A 23,350-nucleotide genomic window follows, 5' to 3' on the forward strand; every position below is an offset into this window, starting at 1 on the left:
CTTTTATATCTCTAACTGCCCCGTGTTAACACATATCTACTCCAGAGAAAAAAACGTAAAAATGCATTTTATTACTTTCATCTAAATTAACCCTTATGTTATTTCCAGTCCTCTATTTTAATGAGTCGTTCCTTAAACTCTGAACTGTGTCCACAGTTTTAGGTCTGAAGTATGTGATGCTACAAGACCTTTAAAGGAACCATTCACAATAAGACGTGTTTATTTGTTAAGATTCCATCAGTGTCTTTTTAAATATGCATGCCAGACTTCTACATCTTGGACATGTAGGCTGCCGTTCTTGTGCAGTGCACTCTGGGTAATGATGTTATACAGCTGTATTGTTCCCTACCCTATGGAGCGTCATCCTTTAAACCGTTTTATATCTAAACCCAGGAGTAGTTTTAGTAAAGAAGACAATAAGGAGGACGTTTCTGTGCTGTGGGTTAGGAAGAGAATAATCCACCTGGAGGGGAAGGAGAGCTGTGCAGCAGGATAACGTCCCTGCCGAGGTGCGCCGCACCTAAAAAAGGCATCATTTTTAAATGTTCTCTAAAACAAACCCAGTGAGTTGCTTTGTGCAACGTGCTTGCAAAAGGCATTCATGTCTACTAAGGTAGATATGTCATCATACACAGAGCTCTCATTAACATTTAGTTAAATGAATAGAACCTTGGGTAAGATGGAGTTCTTTATGATGAAATGTTGATTTAAAAACTGAAGTTTGATTTAGAATTAAAGTTTGCAGTAAGCACCGCTAACATTAATATACCTACTGATCTCAACATAATCAGGTTTAAGTGTTTATGAGGAATTACCAGGTGATTTATTTGTTTTATTTTAAATGTTTATATTACCTGTAAAAATACAAACACATTTACCTGTTTGATGCCACAGCAACAAAGTGAAAGTCCAATATTGGGCAAATTATTGTTTCAGTTATCAAAAATAGCAGGCAAACGTCTGCAAATGGCCTCGATCAAACTCACAAATGTAAACTTAGCTGTGTTAAGTCATTGGAAAAAGTAAAACGTTCAAATAATTAGATTAAAAGTCAGAAATGTGGTAAAATACATGTATGTTTTAATTTTACATTCTTAATTTTGCATCTCAGTTATAGTTTTGAATTTTTATTTCATATGTTGACATTTTCAACTCACAATTTTGACTTTTTTCTTATTGTTTGACCTTTTAGATTCTCAATTTAAAATGTTTTAAGTAATATTTTGACCCTTTAAACTCATGATTATGAATTTTTTCTCAAGTTTTGACCTTTTTAGCTCCTTACTTTGATTTTTATCTCATAATTTGACCTTTTAGATCCTCAATTTTAAATTTTGAGTCATATTTTAACCTTTAAAACTCAAAATCTTGATGTTTATCTCACACTTTGACATTTTAAACTGATTATTATAAATTTATCTCATATTTTGATTAAGATTCATTATTTCAACTTTCTATTCCATATTTTTGTCTTTTAAAAACATTATTCTGACTTTTAATGCCATGTTTTGAACCTTTTGAGCTAATACGTCATTTTCACCTTTTCAATCTCAAAATCCTTAACATTAGAGTGCGAAGGTTTTTTCTCCCATAATTCATTGCTGGTGAAAATGAGGTGAACAGTTTACGGTTAAATGTGGACCCTGCTTGGCCCTCAGTTTGGACCCAAATTTAGAATTGTGTGATTGAGTTCGACATCCCTGGTCTGGATTTTAACTTCAACTCATTTCTCAAAATATTTTCAACATATTTATGTAACTTGGACAGCGCTCTCCATCGCTCCCTCTGAAGATCGTTGAGTTTCTGATTTTTTTAGGCCAGCAATTATCAAAATAAAGCAGATTTAATCATTTTAAAATGCATGGCATTTAGGAGTAAGAGAAATTGAGTTAAACTCGATTTACCGTGATGTTGATGATGTTTTTGTACAGTTTAGAGTCTGACTGCAGTTTTTGATCATTAAAATAAATAAGTGGACCAATATTGGAAATGTTTGACTTCTGTTTGTGTTGCTGTGGTGTCAGAAAAGTTTGAATATGGTTTGATATTTTAACACTAATTTAAAGATCATTGTTTTAACCTTTGAAATTTCACTGATATTTTAGCAGGGTTTAACAGCTGATCATTATTCAGACTAAACTGTTTTTAATTGTGTAAACAGATCCTTTAAAATATTTACTGTTGTTATTTTTATCAGAGATCTGTCAATCTCAGTGGGAGGGACAAACAGTTCAATAAGAAGGCTGGCTTCATTCTGAGTGTGGTTTTGTGTGTATTAGTGTGTATTTGTGAGTATCGGCGTGTGTGTGTTCAGTCAAATCTGAATAAAGTTAATTCATTCTGAGATGAAGGCGAGGCAGACGCAGCTGATTTGTGGCCTTTATAAAAATGAATTCAAACATCTCCTCATTTCATTAAAAGCTAAATCTCGGCTCAGATCAATATGGAGGACGAGGGTGTGTTCGCTTTATCCACGGCTCTGACTCAGGCGGGTGGCTGGGGCGGGAAACCCTGCGTCCATGTTTCCTCTGCCAGTAAAATTTAAAAAAAAAAAAAACATTTGAAAGTGTTTGTTGCAGCTTCTAGTCACACTCTCTCCTTCTGTTTTTTCTCTGTTTTCTTGGCATGTCTCTACCCGGTCAACGGTCAGCCTCTCTCAGCCAAACACACGCAGGAGAAAAAAAAAAAAAAAAAACAATCTCTGCCGCCAAAACAGTTTCTTTTTTTCTGTCTGTGCGCCTGTCGCTCTGCCAAGAGACGAGACACAAACCCGATCTGACTCGCCCAGAGAGAGAGAGAGAGAGAGAGAGAGACAGACAGAGGGAGGCTGGGTTCATGCTGTTTTAAAATAAGGAGCATCCGCGCGGTTTCTCCTGGTTTGTTTTGTTGACAGTGGCGGCCATGTTGGGACACAGAAAAAAGCACTGCACCCTCTCCAAAAGCAGCTTTTACTTCTTCTATTTTTTGCAAATGAAAGGATTTTCTTTTCCTTTATAATTTGAGAAATTCCTGTTCTTTCTTGAGCTAAGTAAAATATTTTAAAGCCTCTTTAGCTAGCAGACAAATGCAACGACTTTGCACATTTTGTGCTCCTTTGGCAGCCCTCCTCTCTTTCTTCTGCATGTTTAGTCATGACAGGCTTACCAGGTTTTATTATGTTTTTTTAAGCTGACAAAGATCTGCTTTACTGTTTTCTATTGTTTTATAGCCATGACAGTAAAGATCTATTCTCTGCTCTCTTATTCCATGATGCACTGCTGCACATAAACCGGCCTTTACTGTAGAAAGTAATAACGAGCACATATAGAAATGCAGTATCCATAATAAACAAGCAGTGATATTTAACAGAGATGCCCTGATTGGATGGCAACCACCAGTTTGGCTGATTTTCATTTAAAATACATGATGGGAATGAATGCTTGAAGTCACCGATCACCAGAACTGATCACTGGTGATTATGGGGTTAAGTCTGACTGATTACTGGGGCTTCTATCTGGCATTTTGCAGTTTATTTATAACAATGTTTGACAGGTTACTAAATATATAAAATAAAAAGTTTTCTACGCTGGCTTTAAGGTGATGTGCACCTTCAGTTAAAGCCTGTCATACTGCATCACTTCCTTAGTTACCAGCTTGTGCCTTTTGTGTCACATTACATGTTAGAAATTTAATATTTAAATAAGTGGAACTAAAGGCGTCTTTTTACTTTAATAACAGCTCCACGTATCCATTATCGGTCTGATAAACCATAAATATTCAGCATCATATCAGCCCTTCAGCCATCTGCTGCTGTCTTTCAGTCCTCTGCCATAAGTCAAGATAGCCATGGTTACAAACCCTGAACTTTATAATCATCAATGTAATGTTTACTGAAACCAGCAGGATAAAAGCCAGTCTTAATGCTAAAGTGTTTTGTTGTTTACAGCCGCACCAACCATGCAACTTGTGTGAGAAAGCAAAGAAGCTGAAGCTACTTTCAAGTCCTGAAATTAGTGACGTGCTGAGGGAGAAGAAGCTCAAAGATAACCAGCAGCAGGCATGAAAACTGCAGGAGCAGAGTTGGACAGCGCTCTTGTACGAGTCGTTTCAGTAAACCCTGATCCACAGTCGATGTCCATCCAGCGGCGCTCGTTGTGGTGGGAAATCCATCTCTTTGCAGAGATCTGGATCATTAAAAACTCAGTAAAAAGAGCCGGTCTTTGGCCCCCAGACAGATCTTCATTTGGTTTCAGTTTGACTTTTTAAATGTGGATTAAATGACAATGAAGTGCTCTTTCATTAATTCATCAACAACACATCATTACTCAGTCTCTCTCTCACACACACACACACACACACACACACACATATCAACAATCTGTGCGTTGTGTTGACGGTCCTTTTCTGACAACTTTTAAAAAATGAGTGTCGAGGACCCAGGGTTGCCAAAATGTTCTGTCAGAGCTACGAATGCATGAAGAACATAGAAAGGCACAACACAGAGCTCTCACAGGAAAAACAAGTCAGTGTCTGTGACTTAAGGCCCATTTATGCTCAACGTTAAATACAGATCCGGATACAGACGCAGCCTTCTGTGTTCATTTCATCCGTATTTCTGCACATTTCCATAAAGCTTACAGATACAGGCCAAACGGAGCAGTACCACCGGAAACCGTGGGGGCAGTGTTGCTGTCACTATCCAATACGTAGCTCTAGAGAGAGACAGGGAGAAGAAATAACAATGGCAGAACTTTCTGAGGAAAAGTCGTGCGAGTTGGTTAGAAACGCTGCCTCCGTTTTTGTCTTTTATGCAGAGGTACATTATCAATACCTCCTCCATAGTCGCCATGTTTGTTTTTGAGTTTGTTGTTGTCATAAACTTTTGACTCTCGGCTGCCGCCAGTTCATCTATTCCTGATTGTTAGAAAAGACATTTATCACTAATCTCAAATACCCACAATGCATCACAGGGGGCATTTATTATTATCTCCGCCAAGGAGGTTATGTGATCAGGTGGGTTTGTTAGTTTGTTTTTTAGTTAGCAACATAATTCAAAAAATTGTGGACTGATTTTCATGAAATTTTCATGAAATGTCAGAAATGGCATAAGGAAGAACTGATTAGATTTTGGGAGTGATCCGGATCACCGTCTGGATCCAGGAATGTTTTTAAAGGATTCTTCACTATTGGGAGAGAGGGCTGATGGCGGAGGTCTGCGCTCTCCGAGTGCTTTTCTACTTCATGGATGATGTAGTTTTTGGTAGTTTTGAACCACAGAATGAAACTGAGTAAAGTTAACAGAGTCAGGCTGAGTTATGTGGATAAACTTTGGAAGATTGGCTAACATTACTGAAATTATTCTAGTTTAGGAAAAAAATCACAGTGTCTGTATTTTTATCAAAAGAGACTGACAACAAAATTAGATTTACTTTTGTTAAGCTAGAAACTTTGATTTTTATTGTTCATGTCAAAGATTAAATTAAGTTAAATTTACTTTTGCCCCGATTCATTTTTCTCAGTGTAGGGTTTAAATATAATGTCCAAACTTTACTTTTAGACCGCTTTTTATGCTGTTCCATGCTCTGTAAGTACCTGATTGAAATCCTAACACTCATCTAAATTATTGAAATCATTTTGGACTTTTGCCCGTGTTTGTTTATGTTTAGGGGCCCCTTGGTGCACACGGGCCCAGGCCATTCCCTCCTCTGCCTAAGGTCCTGTCCACATGGAGACGAAACAGTAGTTGTTTATGGATTTATGCACTCTGGGACCCGTTTTCAAAAAGTATCGTTTACAGTCACCCGAAACGTCAGTTCCATGTGGATGAAACACCGGTACGACAAAAACTTTTGCGTATACGCCTGAATTCGTCTCCGTGTGGACGGGGCCTGAAGTTAAAGCTGCATCTCTCTGCTGGTGATTTTATTTGTTTCTATCGCCCGTTAATACGATTCATCCCAGTCCTTTTCTTAACCAGTGGAAACTCAATCTGTAGTGGTGAAGACAAGAAAAAATGGAAGAATAGAAGAAAAGAAAGAGGAAGAAGAGGGAAAAGTGAAGAAAAGGAGGAGAGAAAAGTGACAAAAAAGAGAGAGCGAGAGAGTGATAGAGACTTGTTCGTTTCTCTTTTTGGTGTTTCTGGGAATCGTCCGGTTGCTCGCCCCCTCCTTCCTTCTCTCCACTCTTCCTAGAAAAGCATCTCCTCATGTCAGAGAGAGAGGGAGAGAGAGAGAAGGGCGGGCGAGTGACCTCCGAGGCCACAGAGTTTGACTTTCCCACAGAGAGAGAGAGAGAGAGAGAGAGAGCGCTCTGCCGTCTCTCTCTCCTCTTGGTCTCATTGTTTTCCTCTAAGTGCTCTAATGTGTGTGTTTTTGTGTGTCGGGGTGTGTTTGTGTGTGTGTGTGTGTGTGTTTACAACTCACACGGGAGATGACATCAGAGGTAAAACGAAGGCCTGAACGAATGCAGGAACAGAAGTGTGTTCATGTTGGAGTCCAGAGAAAGTTCTGCTGTGTGGGTTTGTGAGAGCGTGTGTGTGTTTGTGTGCATTTGTGTGTGGGTGTGTGTGTGTGTGTGTTTCTGTGGTCTGTTCTCTGACGACGAAGAGGAAGAGGAGGAAGAGTGAGAGATAGAAAACAATCAGAGCACCACTTGTTGAACACAAACCCAGGACTAATGCAGCTTTTCTTTCTAGATCGAGGCTTTTATTTTGAAGCAACCTCAAAACAGATACCAAAATAAGGGCGTGAAGTTATTTTTATTTTGATGGATTTAACAGAAGGAATAAAGCAGCTGTAGAGACCAGAGCTGCTCCATACACAGAATAACACAAATATACACAAATATACTGGAACGGTCTGAGCTTATCAAAAGAAAGTAAGGAATTATTTTATGTCCCCAGTTTTTCCTTGAACATCCTGATATCTAGGGCTCTTATTTTGAAAGCAGATAAAACTGAAGTTTATTGCTGAGCAGGATTATTTAGCGTCCACGTTAACAGGAGCTGTACATGTCAGTGGTGGATATGGATATCAGGGTCTGAAACCGTCCCTGTAAAAGGGGCTCTAGGGGGCAGAAGAAGGACCTGACCATCCTCTTCATAGATGTTAAAAACTGCATGTAGCTTTGTAGCTTCATGCTGCATTGCACCCTGATAGTGAACTCTGAAGTGGCTGCTGGCCTCGCTCATGCTGCATGCTGATAGGGCAGCTTTACTCAACCAAAGAGCCAAAGTGTTGAAAAATACCTTTGCAATCTAAGAAGTGAACCGTGGCAAAAATGGTTAAAGTGGCAACAAAAACAGTAACAAAACTAGTCAAAAAGCAGCAAAAAAGCATCAGAAATGGGTGAAATAAGGCCACTTTTCCCCCCTCATTACTGGAAACCCACCCATGAATCAAAACTAAGCCTCAGTAAACACACCTCCAAGAATAACTGTTTCTATTGAAAAGACGCTTTAAATCAAAAAGGTCTGGATCAGGTGAGCTCTCAGGTGAGGCTGCGCTGGTGATCAGCTCTCCTCAGATTTCTTTAGTAGTTTAGTTTGGAGGTGAAAATCTATGTAGCTGTAGCTAAAGCCAACAGAGACTCTCTAATGCAGCGATACTCAACGTGTGGCTTTTTTATGTCATAATCTGAAATATTATTCCCCCAGAGAACCTTAAAAAAGAAAAAAAAATGCCACTTTTCACCCATTTAAGATACCTTTTGCCATTAAACACCCCCATCCCTATTTTTTTTACCCATTTTGACACTTTTTTGCAACTTTTTAAACATTTTGTGCCACTTTTTTTTCCCAGTTTTTGCCACTTTTATCCCATTTTTGCCCGTTTAAGCTGTATTTTGCTATAAAATACCACTTTTTTCCCTACTTTTTTGCCCATTTTTGCCACTTTTTTGTCACTTTTTACCCATTTTTTGCCGCCTTTTTTTATTTTTACCACTTTAATCCCATATCTGCACATTTAAGCTGTCATTTGTCATTAAATACCATTTTTTCCTTATTTTTTTTGCCCATTTTGACACTTTTTTATTGCAACCCATTTTTTGCCACTTTCTGCCCTTTTTCACTATTTTCACCCATTTAAGCTACCTTATGCCACTAAATACCACTTGTTTCTTTTTTTTTTGCCACTTCTCACTGCTTTTTGCCCATTTTACATCACTTTTCAGTCGTGGTTTTGCCACTTTTGGACCATTTTATGCCATCTCTATCTCATTATTTGTCATCTCTCACCCATTTTTTGCAACTATCTGACCATTTTTCCACTTCTTCTCCCCATTTTTACCCATTTTTGTTGCTTTTTGACCATTTATGCCTCCTTAAACTTATTGTTATCGCTACTTTAAGCTGTTTTTGCCACTCTTGCGAAGGTATTTTTCAACAGTTTGGCTGTTTGGTTGAGTAACACTTCTTTAATGTTATTTTTGTTACACCAATGATGAACATTTATGATACAGCCATTATATTACAACATTTTCTCCTGTTGTTTTGACCCCGTTAACCTCCTCAGACCTGCATGTACACATGAGGACGTTTCATTCAGGATTTCTACAGCATAGGACTCATTTATATATCACACATTAAGTTATCAAAAGTAATCAAATTCAAGCTAATTATGGAAATTTTAGGGATTTTTTAAGATATTTTGGAGAGTTTCATTGAAAGTTTTGCTTTCAAATTTAGGAGATTTTATCTACAAATTATTCAGACATTTTTATGGAAATCTAGGAATAAGTTTTGAAATTTTAGGCATTTTATTTTACTCTTTGGGGAAATTTGGTTTAAAATTATTTGGTGTGGAAACTGTGCCCTGTATTTGTATATCTATATAAAAGAATTTGGGAATAATATTATAAATTTTCAAGTTTCTGGGAATCATGGAATGTTTTGGGAATTTTAGGAGAATATTTATGGGATTTGATGCCATGTCTGGAAATATTTGGGAAGAAAAAATAGAGATTTCAGGGGAAATGTTCAACTATTTAAATGGAATTTTCAGGAATGTGTTTTTATGTTTGGAATTTCTAATTAGAATTTTTTTGGGGGGAAATTTTTCTTTGATTTTTTTTTTTGCCATATTCATGGAAAAGTAGGAAATGCATTATTTTTATTATTACTGATATTTTTTGATAGATTTGCTTTGAAATTTTTCTAATTTGGGAAATGTATTTAAACATTTTTGAGAATTTCATTGTGATTTGGCTGCTTCATTCTTTGAAGAATATTCAGGGAATTTGTTTTAATTTTTAGGGGGATTTTCAATCATTTTATAGATTTTAGAGGAATATATTTGTAAATTTTGGAGAATACAATGAGACTTTTTATTGTGAGCTTGTGAATGTTTAGGCTTTATGGAAAAGTTTCACGGACATATTTTGGAATTTTTCAAGAATATATGAAGGAATCTGAATAATTTTGTAAAGCTTCTTTTATATTTTCTGTGTGAAAGTTTAGACATGACAGAGAGAAACCAAGTCCCTGTGCCGCTTTCATAGTTCAGCCCAATCACAGACTTTTATTTTGAAGAGATGAAGTACTGGACACTCGGGTGCTCCGTCACCTCAGAGAGCTTTTATTTTGTTTTATTTTTTGGATACCCCCACCCTCCTCACACACCCCCCCCCCCCCCGGTGAGGGTGGATGCAGACGGTCCAGTCTGCTCCCACGCCTCATTAGCATATTTAATTAACCTGGACGGGGGGGCGGCGGCTGAATGAGCGGGTGAGGGTGCTGGGTGAAGGGGTAGGGGGGCAGTGTGTGAAAGTGCCCTCCAACACACACCCATGATACCCCCCCACAGACACCGTAACCCCCCCGTCCCCTGGTTGCCGTGGTTACAGCCTGATGCTCTTTGTTTTAAGCTGCTGAAGCGAACAGACGCAGTGAACAGCATGCAAAACGAGGCTGATAAATGCTGCACTTTGTCTCAGCGTGTTTGTGTGGCGGGAGGAGGGCTGTGCTGCAAAAAGTTCCAGCTTTTTTAAAAAATGACATCCAGGATTGAACCTTAAAGAGACAAAATTTGAGTCCAGAGTCTCTAAAATCTCCTGATTGTCTCTTTAAAGCGTCCACACGTAGAACTCTGTGATATACTATCAGGTCAGAAATGACTGTTAGAGCTTTTATGCATCTGCACCTTCAGTTTGTCTGCTCCTCTGCAGGTGTTCTTGTGTATTACTCTATAAAAGCTTGGACGGGTTTTCTCTAAACTTGAACTCATGTGGTTGTGGGGTCCAAGGTTGAGGTCAAACCTGCTCCAGCCTCCGTCTTCTCTGTTTTGCTGGACGTTTCAGACCTGATGAGGCATGTAACGTTCAGGCAGCAGCTCTGGTGATTCACGGCCGCCCAGAAAGAGGGAGAGGTGCCCAGATTCAGTCGCACGAGGAGCCTGTGGAGGTCAGGAGTAGTGTTGCTCATTTTAACCTCATAAGACCCTTCATCACTGATCATCAACTGGTGGCCCGGGGGCCAAATCAGGCTCCCCAAAGCTTCCTGTCTGGCCCCCAGAAGATCATTAAATTCAGAAAAGCAGGAAAATAAAACATTGTGGTTTTAAGAGTATCTTTTGGCTTTAAATGTCTGCAGCTGTTAAATCCATCCCAAAAGAAATTAATATTCAAATAGTTTTAAAAAGGACTAACATTTGATCTGTTTTTACAGAAATTCACCTGTCAGCCATTATTAGTAAATAATAAAGAGCTGTATTAAAACTGGCAAAAAGTGGCTGGAAAAAGTGGTGAAAAGGGGTTAGAGAGCAGCAAAAATGGGCAACAAGCCTCCAACTGGGTTGTGGAGTGGCACAAAGGGAAAAAACTTGCAGGAAAAGTGGTGAAAAGAGGTTAAAATGTGGGAAAACATTGGAGTGGAAGAAAAAAGGGGCTAAAAGTATATCAAAAATGGGTTAAAAGTGGCAGAAATTGTGAAAATCAGCAATGAAAAGTGGCAAAAATGGGTAAAGGAGGGATAAAACAAGACAAGTGGTTTAAAGGAGTTAACAAATGGCAAAAAAAATGGGTTAAAGAGGCAAAAAATGGAAAGAAATATCAAAAATGTGTTATAACTGGCAAAAATGGCTGGAAAAAGTGGTGAGAAGAGGTTAGAGTGTGGCAAAAATGGGCAATAAGTGTCCAACTGGGTGGCACAAAGGGACAAAAACTTGCAGGAAAAGTGATGAATAGAGGTTAAAATGTGGGAAAACATTAGAGTAGAAGAAAAAAGTGGCTAAAAATATATCAAAAGTGGGTTACAAGTGGCAAAAATGGACAAAAAGTGGCATAAATGGATAAAGGAGGGATAGCTCACACTATAAAAGTGGCTTAAGGGAGTTAAAGAATGGGAAAAAATGGGTTAAAGGGGCAAAAAAGGCAAAAAGTATCAAAAATGTGTTAAAACAGGCAAAACAGTGCAAAAAAAGCCAATGGCAAAGCGAAACAAGGCAGGAAAGTGGGTTAGACAGTGATAAAATAGCAAAAATGGGGTAAACGTGGCACAAAATGTTGCAGAAATGTCAGAACGAAGCAGTGAAGTAGTGAGAAGTGTGAAACATGAGCTCATATTGGTGCTAAATCATCATTGTTGAGGGCCCATTCCTTCCAGCCAGCTCTGTGGGCACGCCTGTCTCCTTCTGGTCTACGGCGTTATAGATCAGGATAGAGCTCACTGTTAGTGCCTAAAAATGTCTTGTGATTTGAAAGAAAATACAAATACTCATAAAGTAATATGTTACTCAGAACAAAATATTGATTTATTTTTTCTTTATTTGGAAGTCCGGCCCCCAGAGACTCTGTCAAGACTAAATCTGGCCCTTGAGCAGGTGTACTTGATGACCCCTGACCTACATGCTGATATGAGGACATTACATTCTGGCTTTCCCACAACATACCATAGTAACACTTTCTACTGCTAGAATTGTTGAGATACATTGTCCGTAATGCCTTTTGAATTATAAGCAGTTCACTTAAAATACTGGGAGGGTCTGCAATGAAAACTTCAGGGATTTCCATGGATAACTTTGGGACTGTTTGTTGGAAATTGTAATAATTTTGTTGTTGACAGAAGGCTCCGTCCGTATCCGGATCTGTGTTTAACGTTGAGCATAAATGGGCCTTTAGATTGAGAAGGTGTTTTTCAGCAGCTTGGCTCTGTGGTTGAGCAGAGTTGCGTTCACTGTTATCATAGTTTTGGATTTTTCATTAGTTTTCATATTTTTAGTTTTTACCCTTTGTTTTAAAATTCAGTTTAGTTTTGATTAGTTTAAACTACCGTCTTTTTCAGTTTAGTTTTGATTAGTTTAAACTACTGTCTTTTTCAGTTTAGTTTTGTAAAATGCTTTGTTTTGGTCTAGTTCGTATTATTTTAGTGTTGGTTTTAGTTTTTTTGGCTATGTGGGATCCTGCCAGAGGCGAGACTGAAAGGTTCTTCACTTTTCGCTGTAATTATTCAATTTCAATGTTTGTCTAAAACTCAAGACCTAAAATTATCATTGTGTGAAGTTGTCTTCAATCAAATCAGGACATTTCTCTCTCCAGGCTCGAGTGTGCTCGTGTCAAAGACTGAAACTAAGGAGATTTGGTCCCTTATTTTACTGCATTTTTGTTTGTTTTGTTACAGGTTTAGTGAAATTCAGCCCATTTCGGCTACCTTTATAAGAGTTTGTATCCACTTTACCTGGACTGTTTGTCCATTTTTCAGACTGAATATAAAGGAAAAACTACCTGGCAGAGCCCAGACCAGCAGAGAGCCATTAGATCTTGGATCAGACTCACCTGTGGCTCTTTTGTCCTCTCCTGCAGCCTCTCAGGACTCCTCTTTAGATTTCTGTTTTCCATGAGTCAGCCTTTAATAAGGAATGAAAGCTTGGATCAGGAGCGTAATTCAAGGTCATTCTTCTTCATTTCTTCACTTTAATATTCAAAAGTTTATAAGCAGCTCGAGCGAGGGTAAGAGTAAAACTCTAAATTTAAGAGCAGCTTCTTTAACAGGGACAGAGTAAATAGATACACAGAGCATCCATTTAAACGTCTGATTAATAATGCATCCAGTCAGCCTGGGTTTAAAATGTTCACACGTTTAATAATCAGACGATATCAGTAACTGCATCAATACCACTGCAGGAACCCAGCAGACACCAAGTGTTTGCTCATTTCTTGATTTTATGAATAACAGGAAATCCTCTGAAGCATGTCTCAATCATCCCCTCCTCTGCTCTCTTATTCTCTCTTTTACTGAATATTCTGCATCAAGTTTTTTCCTTCTATCTCTGAACTGTTTTATTTTGATGTAAAGACGTCGTCAGCCTGAACATGCAGCTTCCTCCGTCTGTACGTGTGATTTAAATCATAATTAAAAGTTTCACTCCATTGGTTGTTCTAATAAAAACCAAACCCGACTCGTCTCCATCCGTCTCCGTCCCGTCCTGAGTCATGGCCCCTGCGGCCGGCTCCAGGGGGATGATGGGTAATATTTCTTCCACCCCCCCCTCTATTTTATCTGCAGCGCGGCCGGCCGGTCGGGTTCGATCGATGCTCCTGAAGACGCTAAATCATTCGCAGGAGCAGAGCTGCATTGGAGCAGAGAGCATGCTGGGTAAAAACAGAGGCAGAGAGAGGGACGGGCTGCGTCCACAAAGAGGAGAGAGTTTCTCTTCTTCTCCCATGATCCTCTCTGGTGATGGTGATGCAGAGTGAAGGCGTCAGCTATAACTCAACTCTCTGTGGCCCAGTCTCCTCGTCGCTCATCTCCAGAAACTCAAACATCTCATTAGACCGACTACAGTAACGAAGACGGTGAAGAGATGCTGGTTCTCCTCCTTTTAATTCTCTACAGCAGTGATACTCAACATGTGGCTCTTTTATGTCCTCATTTTAAATATTATTCACCCAGAAAACCTTAAAAAAAGGAAACTCTGACCTCAGAAATTATCCTACAAGTCACATTATTCAGGTTGTCTCCCACGCTTATAGAGTAGGCTTTCATTTTATTCTTTATCTGTGTATTTCCAGTGCCCTTATTTGCATTTTTCCCCTTTTTGTCCATTTTTTATAAATTTTTGCTTCTCTTTTCCCATTTTTTGCCACCTATATCCTGCTTTTTGTTATTTGCAATTTTTTCCCCCTTTTTCTTTGCCACTTGTCGCCCATTTAAACTGCCCTTTGCCCATTTTTGCCACCTTCTTGCTGCTTTTTGTCCATTTTAGTCACTTTTCACTCATTTTTTTGCAACATATTTGCCACTTTTTGACCATTTTTCCAATTCTTCTTGCTACTTTTTCCCCATTTTTGCCACCTATATCCTGCTTTTTGCTATTTAGAAAATTTTCCCCCTTTTTTGCCATTTTCACCCATTTAAGCTGCCTTTGGCACATTTTTTGCCACCTTTTTGCTGCTTTTTCACCATTTTGCCACTTTTTGCCCATTTCAGCTACGCTTTGCTATTAAATACCACTTGTTTCCTATTTCCGATTTTTGCCCATTTTATCCACTTTTCACTCATTTGCCCCTTTTCAGTGGTGAAAAAGGGGCAAATGAGCCTGAAAAATGTGATAAAAGTGGTAAAAAGGGGTCTTTGATGGTAAAAGGTAGCTTTAATGGGTGAAAAGTGGCTAAAAATGGTGAAAAGTGCAACAAAAAATTTCTCTTTTTAAGGTTTTCTGGGGGATAATATTTAAAATTGAGACATTAAAGAGCCACATGAGGCTCCAGAGCCACGTGTTGAGGATCACTGCTTTAGAGTTTTGTCTCTCAAGGTCTAGACCACTGCCACTGGTGAGCTATTGTGAAGCTTTAACTAACATTTGAATCAGAAAGTGCTCCTAACATGGTCACCTCATCATTAAACATGCTCGTACAAACAGCTCTGATCTGGGGTGCAGATGGCCGAGAGGTTAAGGCGTGCCTCGTGTACGGGGTGGCCCGGGTTCAGGTCCTGAACCTGTGGCTCCTTTTCTGCATGTCTCTCCCCCACTCTCTCGCCCCGGTCTGTCCTCCTGTCTGCATAAAAAAGCCCCAAAACACATCTCTAAGACACACCTCTGATCTGTCTGATGGATGTTTGGTATCAGTGATGCTGTAGCATGGACAGGGGTCTAAATGAACTCACAAGCCTCCAGCAGTGTGTCTGTGGTCATCCAACTCAAAGATGAACCAGGACGAGGCAGAGGGGGGCTGGCTCTGATGTGAAGATGCTTTAGTGGTCATCAAACCGCTTCTGTAACTTTTAACTCAACGTCCGCTCAGACATGTTATCCTTGGTTATCCTGCATTCTTGTTTGCAGTGTTTCTACAGGAGAGAATCTTGTTCAGGGGGATATTTGTGTTGTTTGAGTTGATGTTTTTTTCTGACATGTGAACAGTGATTGGATTTGCCTGTCTAAAGTCTTGAATGTGGACGTTTTCCTCCTGATGAGATGTAAGGCGACGTTTCTGTCGTGTGAATTGAATGTGTGGAGACGTTCTTTTTAAATTTGATCATCATTTGTCATCCTGGTTGTCCTGGTTGTCCTGCAGGCCTGAGGGTGCAGGACGCTTAAATCAGACAATCAATCAAAAACCCAACAGAGGATTTCTCTTTGGATCTTCCAGTCTGGTCTCAGCCATGTCTGGGTTTGCTCTAAGTTTATGATGCTGCTGTCTGTTTCATTACCTTTATTATAAAGCTGTCAGCATGTTCAGTACTCTGGTTTTATTTCATGATCAACAGTAAATACTTAATGAAGTCTACTTGATGTTGCAGATCTGTAGCAGGAGAATAAATCCAACTAAACATGCGTGTGCTGTCTAAACCAGTGCTTCTCAATGTGGGGATCTGCCACTCTTTAATCTTCTTTTGTCACATTTTGTGTCCTTTTTTGCCACTTTTACCCTGCTTCTACTACTTTTGAGCTCCAATTTCACCACCTTTTTTTTTTACATTTTAACCCATTTCAATTCATTTTTTAAGAAAATGGATTTATATTTTTGAGATGGCTAACAAATGACTAAAAAGAGATCTTTGTTACTGTGATTAGAGTGGTTATTATTCAGGTTAAATATAAAATACAGTTATCACAGCTAAACTTTACAATGAACTGTGATTTTGCTGACTCCATGAGCCCCCAGTTTGCAGTCCAAGAAAGCTCTCCCTCTTATCCCCCTTATGGGATCTTAATTGTGCATGGCTGTGTTCATCCACCTTCAGGTTCAGTGGGGGTCCACGGTCTCTAGCACCTTTATTTAGGGGGTCGTGGGCTGAAAAGGTTGAGAATCTCTGCTCTGAACTACATAAAATCATTTGCAAAGTTCCTGAATGGAAGTCTTCTCATATTAAGCAAACTTTGGCTGCAAAGAAACTAGGACATTTTGGCCACCAGGACTGTTATTGTTGCTTCCTTGTATCAAACAGGTGTAGATGTTGCCTGACTTTTGATCAAACTTTATCAAAGTTGAGTTTTAGTCAGGAGTGGAGTCCTCTCAGTCTGTAACAGCACGTGTGCAAAGCGTGGCATGTCAAAGGTAGTAGTGGTGTCTCTCAGGCTGCTGTGCAGCAGTCAGAGCAGCGTCTCCTCTCTGCAGCCGTGCAGTCTGCTGTGTCTGTGAGTGATCAGGTGAAACCAGAGTGCTGTGGTAGAAAGATCAATACAGACGTCTCCTTCACACACAGAGGAGTAATAGTAGTGTGGTATCGAGCTGCTCTCTGATTCACTCCCATTTATCTCCTGAAAATATGAAAATAAGAATGAATGATACATTCTTTCCCAGTCTTCTGTTGTCTGGAAAATCGGCTCTCAACTGGTGGGTCGGGGCCCAAAAGTGGGTCAAGAATTATGGCAGAAAGTCTGTTGTGCAGAAGTACCAAGCAATAATGCATCCATTTATTTTTATTTTCCTCTGTTTGGCTGTAGGAGCAAAGAAAGCTGACATGTTCTCAAGGCAAAAAACATGAAACATGTGCATGCATGTCCTTCCAGGGCTTCTGTAAAGATTTTGAAACGTTTGTCCAGTTAGAGCAGTGATAACGTGTGGCTCCGGAGCCACTTGTGGCTCCTTTCTGAGGATATGTGGCTCTTTTTTGTCTTAATTTGAAACATTATTCCCCCAGAAAACCTTAAAAAGGAAAATTTGACTTCAGAAATTATCCATAGCAAGTCACATTAATCAGTTTGTCTCCCACACTGACACTGTAGGCTGTAATTGTCAGACTTAATTGTCAACCTCTGTTTTTATCTGTATATTTCCACCGCCCTTATTTGCAAGTTTTTTGCTACATTAATTCATTTTTACTGCTTTTTGCCCATTTTTGACACTTTCATCCTGCTTTTTACAATTTTTTGCCCCTTTTATTTGCGTTTTTTTCCACTTCCAATTAAATGCCATTCATTTTCGATTTTGCCACGCTTTGATGCTTTCTGCCTTTCTTTCCCACCTTTTCTCTGATTTTTGCCCTTTCTAGTCATTTTTCACTCATTATGTGGTCACTTCCCACCCGTAGCTGAAACTCCAAGACAATTTTCAAAACTTTTATCCTGCTTTTTGCAATTAAATGCCTTTAATTGCCCAATTTTCCCACCCTTTTTTCTGATTTTTTTCCCATTTTAGTCACTTTTCAGTCATTTTTTGCCACATTTTTGCCACTTTTTGACCATTTTTGCCACCTGTAACTAATTTTTTGACATTATTCTCCCATTTTTGTCACTTTCTGTCTTTTTCTGCCTCTTTTCTCAGTCTTAGCCACTTTTATTCTGCTTTTTCCAATTTTGTGCCCCTTTTTTGCCACATCTCACCCATTTAAGCTGCCTTTAGTTAAATGCCCCTTTATGTTCATTATTCCCACCCTTTTCTTTCTGATTTTTGCCCATTTTAGTCATTTTTCACTCATTATGTGGTCACTGCCAACCATTTTTGAAACTCGAACCCAATTTTTGACACTTTTATCCTGCTTTTTGCAATTAAATGCCTCTTTTGCCCATTTTCCTACCTTTTTGCTAATTTGCGCCCATTGTAGTCACTTTTCACTCATTTTTGCCACTTTGTGACCATTTTTTGCCACCTGTAACTCATTTATTGACACTTTTCACTCATTTTTGCCACTTTGAGCCCATTTTTGCCACTTCTTTTTGACTCATTACCAATTTTTGACACTTTTATTCTGCTTTTTGCAATTTTTTGCCCCTTTTTTGCCACTTTTTGTCCATTTAAGCTGCCTTTTGCAATTAAATGCCTTTTTGCCTCCCCCCCCCATTTTTTCTGATGTTTTTCCTATTTTAGTCACTTTTCACTTATTTTTTGCCACTCATTTGCTACTTTTGGACCATTTTTAAGCTGCCTTTTGCAATGAAATGCCATTATTTCCCATTTTAGTCACTCTTTGATGCTTTCTGCCCATCTTTCCCACTTTTTTTCTGATTTTTACCTATTTTAGTCACTTTTATGTCACGTTTTGGTCACTTCCCACCCATTTTTGCCACTTTCCTCCCAGTGTTTACCACTTTTTGACCATTTTTGCCACCTTTAACTTATTTTAACTGCCACCTTTCACCACTTAGATTGTGGCTCTTGCAGATGTATATTAACAACTGTCTCTTCGGGTGAGCAGGGTTGAGCAACACTGAGTTAAAGTGACATTTTCCATTACATACATTAAACTGGTTGACAGTTTTATTGATTTGTGGTCCTGATTTCATCTTAAAGAGGAGCTGGTGGGTCCTGAGTAAGGATGGAGAGCAAGACTTGATCCTGCAATGTTCCAGTGTATTCTTCAAAACCTGAGACCAGACCCCGTTTATCTGATCAGTGCTGCTGTTGTTGGTTCTGTGACGGAGATTTTATCACATCGCTGGATCAAAAACATTCGTCAGCTGAGAGTCATCAGCCCTGTGTGCTGGAGACAGACCGCCTTGTTTAGAGGAACAGCTGTGATTGGCTGGGAGACAATTGACCAATCAGCTGATTGCAGCTGGGTGTGTGACGTCTTTGTGTGACGTAACTTTATTGGAATTGTTGTTTATGACTGGGATACGTGGAAGTCTTCCCTCATTTTGGAGTGCTGCTAGCTTGGTAGTGGTCCTCGAAGTGTTCTGATCCGTGGTTCTGTATCAGTGAAGAAACCGTCCAATCACAGTAGACCATGTTGGTGGGCCTCTACTGTATGAGTGAGCCTGTCTGTCTGTGTGTTTAACATGTTTCTCAGCACAGCATCGTTGCCATTGTGATTGGACTCATCCTCATCATTGTTTTCATGTCTTTACCTGCAGAAGCCGGCCAATCAGAAAGCCCCAACCAGGCCAGCGAATCAGAAATCAAGGAGCAGCCAGAGAACGGTGAGAGACTCTAACACAGATGATAACACGTTCAAACACATCATCACTGATTTGACTTTAAACATCATCCTGGTTTAACATAAACATCATCCTGGTTTAACTTAAACATCATCCTGATTTAACTTAAACATCATCCTGATTTAACTTAAACATCATCCTGATTTAACTTAAACATCATCCTGGTTTAACTTAAACATCATCCTGATTTAACTTAAACATCATCCTGATTTAACTTAAACATCATCCTGATTTAACATAAACATCATCCTGGTTTAACTTAAACATCATCCTGGTTTAACTTAAACATCATCCTGAGATAGTCAGCGGTCTGAACCAGACTCACGCTCTCTCAGGACGACCTTAGTTTGACCCCGGTGGTCAGACGGTGATGCTGTGGTTTCATCACACACACTTCCTCTGTGGAGGTTGTTTGTCTGGAAGTGTGTGTGAGATTTAAAGAGTGTGTGTTGAGGATATCCTCTTTGCTTTTATCTGAGAGTGTGTCTTAGACCTTGACCCTGAGTTTCAGCTACGTGCCAGCAGACTCACAGAAGCTTCCACTCCTTGTGTCTTCTACTTCCTGTTACTACACCTCATCCTGCTGTTACCACGGTTACTGACTCAATGATAGTTGTTGCTCTGTAGTTATTACAGATCTAATGAGATTACATTATTAGTGGTATTAGCATGGATACAAATATCAGAACAAAAAGGCATCATGTAAACAAACCAGTTAAAGGGGTACTGGTCTGAAGGACCAGTCTGGGAGTGAAATTTCTCTCCAGATAAGAAGGATGGTTTATGTTGATTGTTGTTCTGACTGGTCTTCATGTTCACGCTCAGACTGCCCTTACTGAACATCGTCGTTTGTACCGCTGAGCTTTAAGTTTAATTTAGAAGAACAGTAGAAAAAAGATCTCTGCACTACCTGATAAAGGTTCATCTGAAAAATTAAGAAAGAAAATACAGACATCCAACGTCACAGACAGGAGAGAGGAGTGAAATCAGGGATGCCAACTCCTGAGTCACAGATCAGAAAGTCCTCAGTCAAACATCTACAGCCTGGTGCATCCTACTCAGGTTCTTTCAGTCTACCTTTAAAGATTTAAAGAGACCAGCTCCTCAGGACATTTGGGCTCCTGCAGCAGCAGCGTACCTGAAACTCCTTTTACCCGTTTACAGACGGAATTTGGGCACAGAGAGCAAAAGTACAGTATGTGACTCAGTCACAGACTTAGTCGAGACTGAAGCGTCCAGCATTTTTCACATGAAGTACACAGGAAGTAGGTTAACGATTGCCTCGTAAATAAGCACGTGATAATGATTTAGCCATTGAAGGCCAACCAGCTCAATCATACAGAACACAATGATGAGTTCAAACTTAAGATGTGTTTTAAACCTCAGAGCCACAGGGTTTACAGCAGTGATCCTCAACATGTGGCTCTTCTTTGTCTTAATTTGAAACATTATTCCCCCAGAAAACCTTAAAAAGGAAAATTTGACCTCAGAAATTATCCATAGCAAGTCACATTAATCAGTTTGTTTCCCACACTTACACAGTAGGCTGTAAATGTCAAACTTAATTGTCAACCTCTATTTTTGTCTGTGTATTTCCATCACCCTTACTTGCAGGTTTTTGCTACTTCAATTCAATTTTTACTGCTTTTAGCCCATTTTTGACACTTTTATCCTGCTTTTTGCAAAGGCCTCTTTTTACCCATTTTCCTTCCTTTTTGCTAATTTACGCCCATTGTAGTCACTTTCAACATTTTTTTGCCACTTTCTGACCATTTTTGCCACCTGTAACTCATTTTTTGACACTTTTCAACCATTTATGTCACTTTCTGCCCTTTTCTGCCTCTTTTCTCACAGTATTATCCACCTTTGCTACTTCTTTTTGACTATTTACCACTTTTTGACACTTTCATCCTGCTTTTTGCAATTTTTTGCCCCTTGTTGCCACTTCTCGCCTGTTTAAGCTGCCTTTTGCAATTAAATGCCACTTTTTGACAACTTTTCCCAACACTTTTTCAGATTTTTGCCCATTTTAGTCACTTCCCACCCATTTTTGCCACTTTCTGCCCATTTTAGCCACTTTTCTCCCAGTGTTTGCCGCTTAAAGACCATTTTTGCCACTTCTTTTTTCCACTTTTCTCCCTTTTTGACACTTTTTTGCCCCTTTTTGCTGCTTCTCACCCATTTAAGGTGCCTTTTGCAATTAAATGCCACTTTTTGCCCATTTTTCACACCTTTTTTCAGATTTTTGCCCATTTTAGTCACTTCCCACCCATTTTTGCCACTTTCTGCCCATTTTAGCCACTTTTCTCCCAGTGTTTGCCGCTTAAAGACCATTTTTGCCACTTCTTTTTTCCACTTTTCTCCCTTTTTGACACTTTTTTGCCCCTTTTTGCTGCTTCTCACCCATTTAAGGTGCCTTTTGCAATTAAATGCCACTTTTTGCCCATTTTTCACACCTTTTTTCAGATTTTTGCCCATTTTAGTCACTTTTCACTCATTTTTTCCCAATTTTAACTCATGTGTTGGTCACCTCCCACCCGATTTTGCCACTTCTCTCCCAGTGTTCTCTCCCCAAATCTATTTTTCAACAGTTTGGCTCTTTGGATTAGCAGCGTTATCAGGGTATCAGAAGATTTAAGGCATTGAGGAGATGCATGCGTGTATTAAACATGAGGTGAAAAAGTTGCAGAAACAAGTTTCTTCTTTGCATCCAAACCCCAGACGTAAAATCCCAGATGCAACTTTAACTTCTTTAAAGATGGTCAGTATGAAGAGAAATCATCAGTCAAGAATCCAAAGTGTTTTAAGACAATACAGACTCAAACACATCACCCTGAGATGTGTGAGAACACCCAAGGACGGTGGAGCTGCATCTGACATGTTGGTCATTTGGTCCGCACCAAGGGAAGTTCATCTGAAGTACAAAAACAAGAAAAAAAGACCAAAACTTAAAAATTTCAGGTAGAATATAGTTATGCCGCTATGTCTAGTGTATGCTTTTGGGCCTCGTTCAACGATATCTCTGTATTTTTCTTAAATTTGTTCCTGAAGTTTGTCACAGAATCCTCCGTGGGATCCATGAATTGTTCTCTCCTGTGTTCTTAAGTTGATGAATGCCAGGTGCTCCTGAGCTTCAAGCACGTGCACATTTCTCTTAATTAGCATAGAGAAACGCCCCTTTATGCCCATATAAGGGCATGATACTGCAGGGCTGTGCAGTCACAGAAGGCACACAGGAGTGAGAGGAGAAAAAGTGAGATATCAGGAAGGTCCTAATGAAAATGAACTGTAAAAACATCACAACAATGTGTAGATTTAATTCCATTTTTAGCACCAGTAGTGGAGATGAGATGCTGCATGTCAGATATATACTTATATATTTGACGCAGGAGTTTCATCAGCTGTTAGCTGTAATCATGAGGATTAAAATAATGTCTGAATGCGTGTTTTAATGAACTCTCTCCATCTCTCAGGTCACCTGGGTTTCCAGGACAGTTTCGTGACACCAGGCGTCTTCACGGTGGCTGAGTTAGTACGAGTCTCGCAGAGTAAGTCCAACTCTCTTTCTTTCACTCTTTTCATGAACTACACCTGGAATGAAAGTCAGCCAGAGCTGAAAATATGCAGTCAACACGCATCCACTCTGACAAAGGTACTGCTGGCTCTAACGGCTGATTGAAACATGCCATACAGTCAGCACAAACACACCTCCTACAGCAGGCAGCCTGAGTCTAGACTCTTCTGTGATCTTTAAGGGAAAGTAGCTGCTTTTGTCAGTGGAGTGTGACCGCTTCAGGAGGTGAAATATCATGTATTCTTGTTTAAAAAACACCTAACCTTTAAGCAGAACTTCAGGCATTAAAGTTGGCATTGTTGTGGCATCATTTAGCATCTGTTGCATCATCAACTCCACCCAATCAGCAGCCTCCCTCCCTGTGATGTCACTGAATGATGAGACGTATGTGAGAGATTTGAAGGGTCAATGAAGAGACCGCAAAGAGGAGGAGAGAGAGAGAGGAGGGTAGAGATGGATGTGAGATAGACATAAAGGACAGAAA

General features: G+C 39.5%; 1 protein-coding gene across 4 annotated transcripts in view; it reads left to right on the top strand.

Moving 5' to 3' along the window:
- nfia (nuclear factor I/A) overlaps positions 1–23,350 on the top strand; it is a 347,682-nt gene that overhangs the window by 251,139 nt on the left and 73,193 nt on the right. For all 4 annotated transcript variants that reach the window (XM_041791310.1, XM_041791311.1, XM_041791313.1 and 1 more), the window contains exons 3-4: positions 19,209–19,274; positions 22,766–22,840. In XM_041791310.1, the coding sequence (XP_041647244.1) occupies positions 19,209–19,274; positions 22,766–22,840 (141 nt within the window). The remainder of the gene's footprint in view (positions 1–19,208; positions 19,275–22,765; positions 22,841–23,350) is intronic.

The sequence above is a fragment of the Cheilinus undulatus genome, linkage group 7, assembly GCF_018320785.1.
Source record: "Cheilinus undulatus linkage group 7, ASM1832078v1, whole genome shotgun sequence".
Classification (NCBI taxonomy): Eukaryota; Metazoa; Chordata; class Actinopteri; order Labriformes; family Labridae; genus Cheilinus; species Cheilinus undulatus.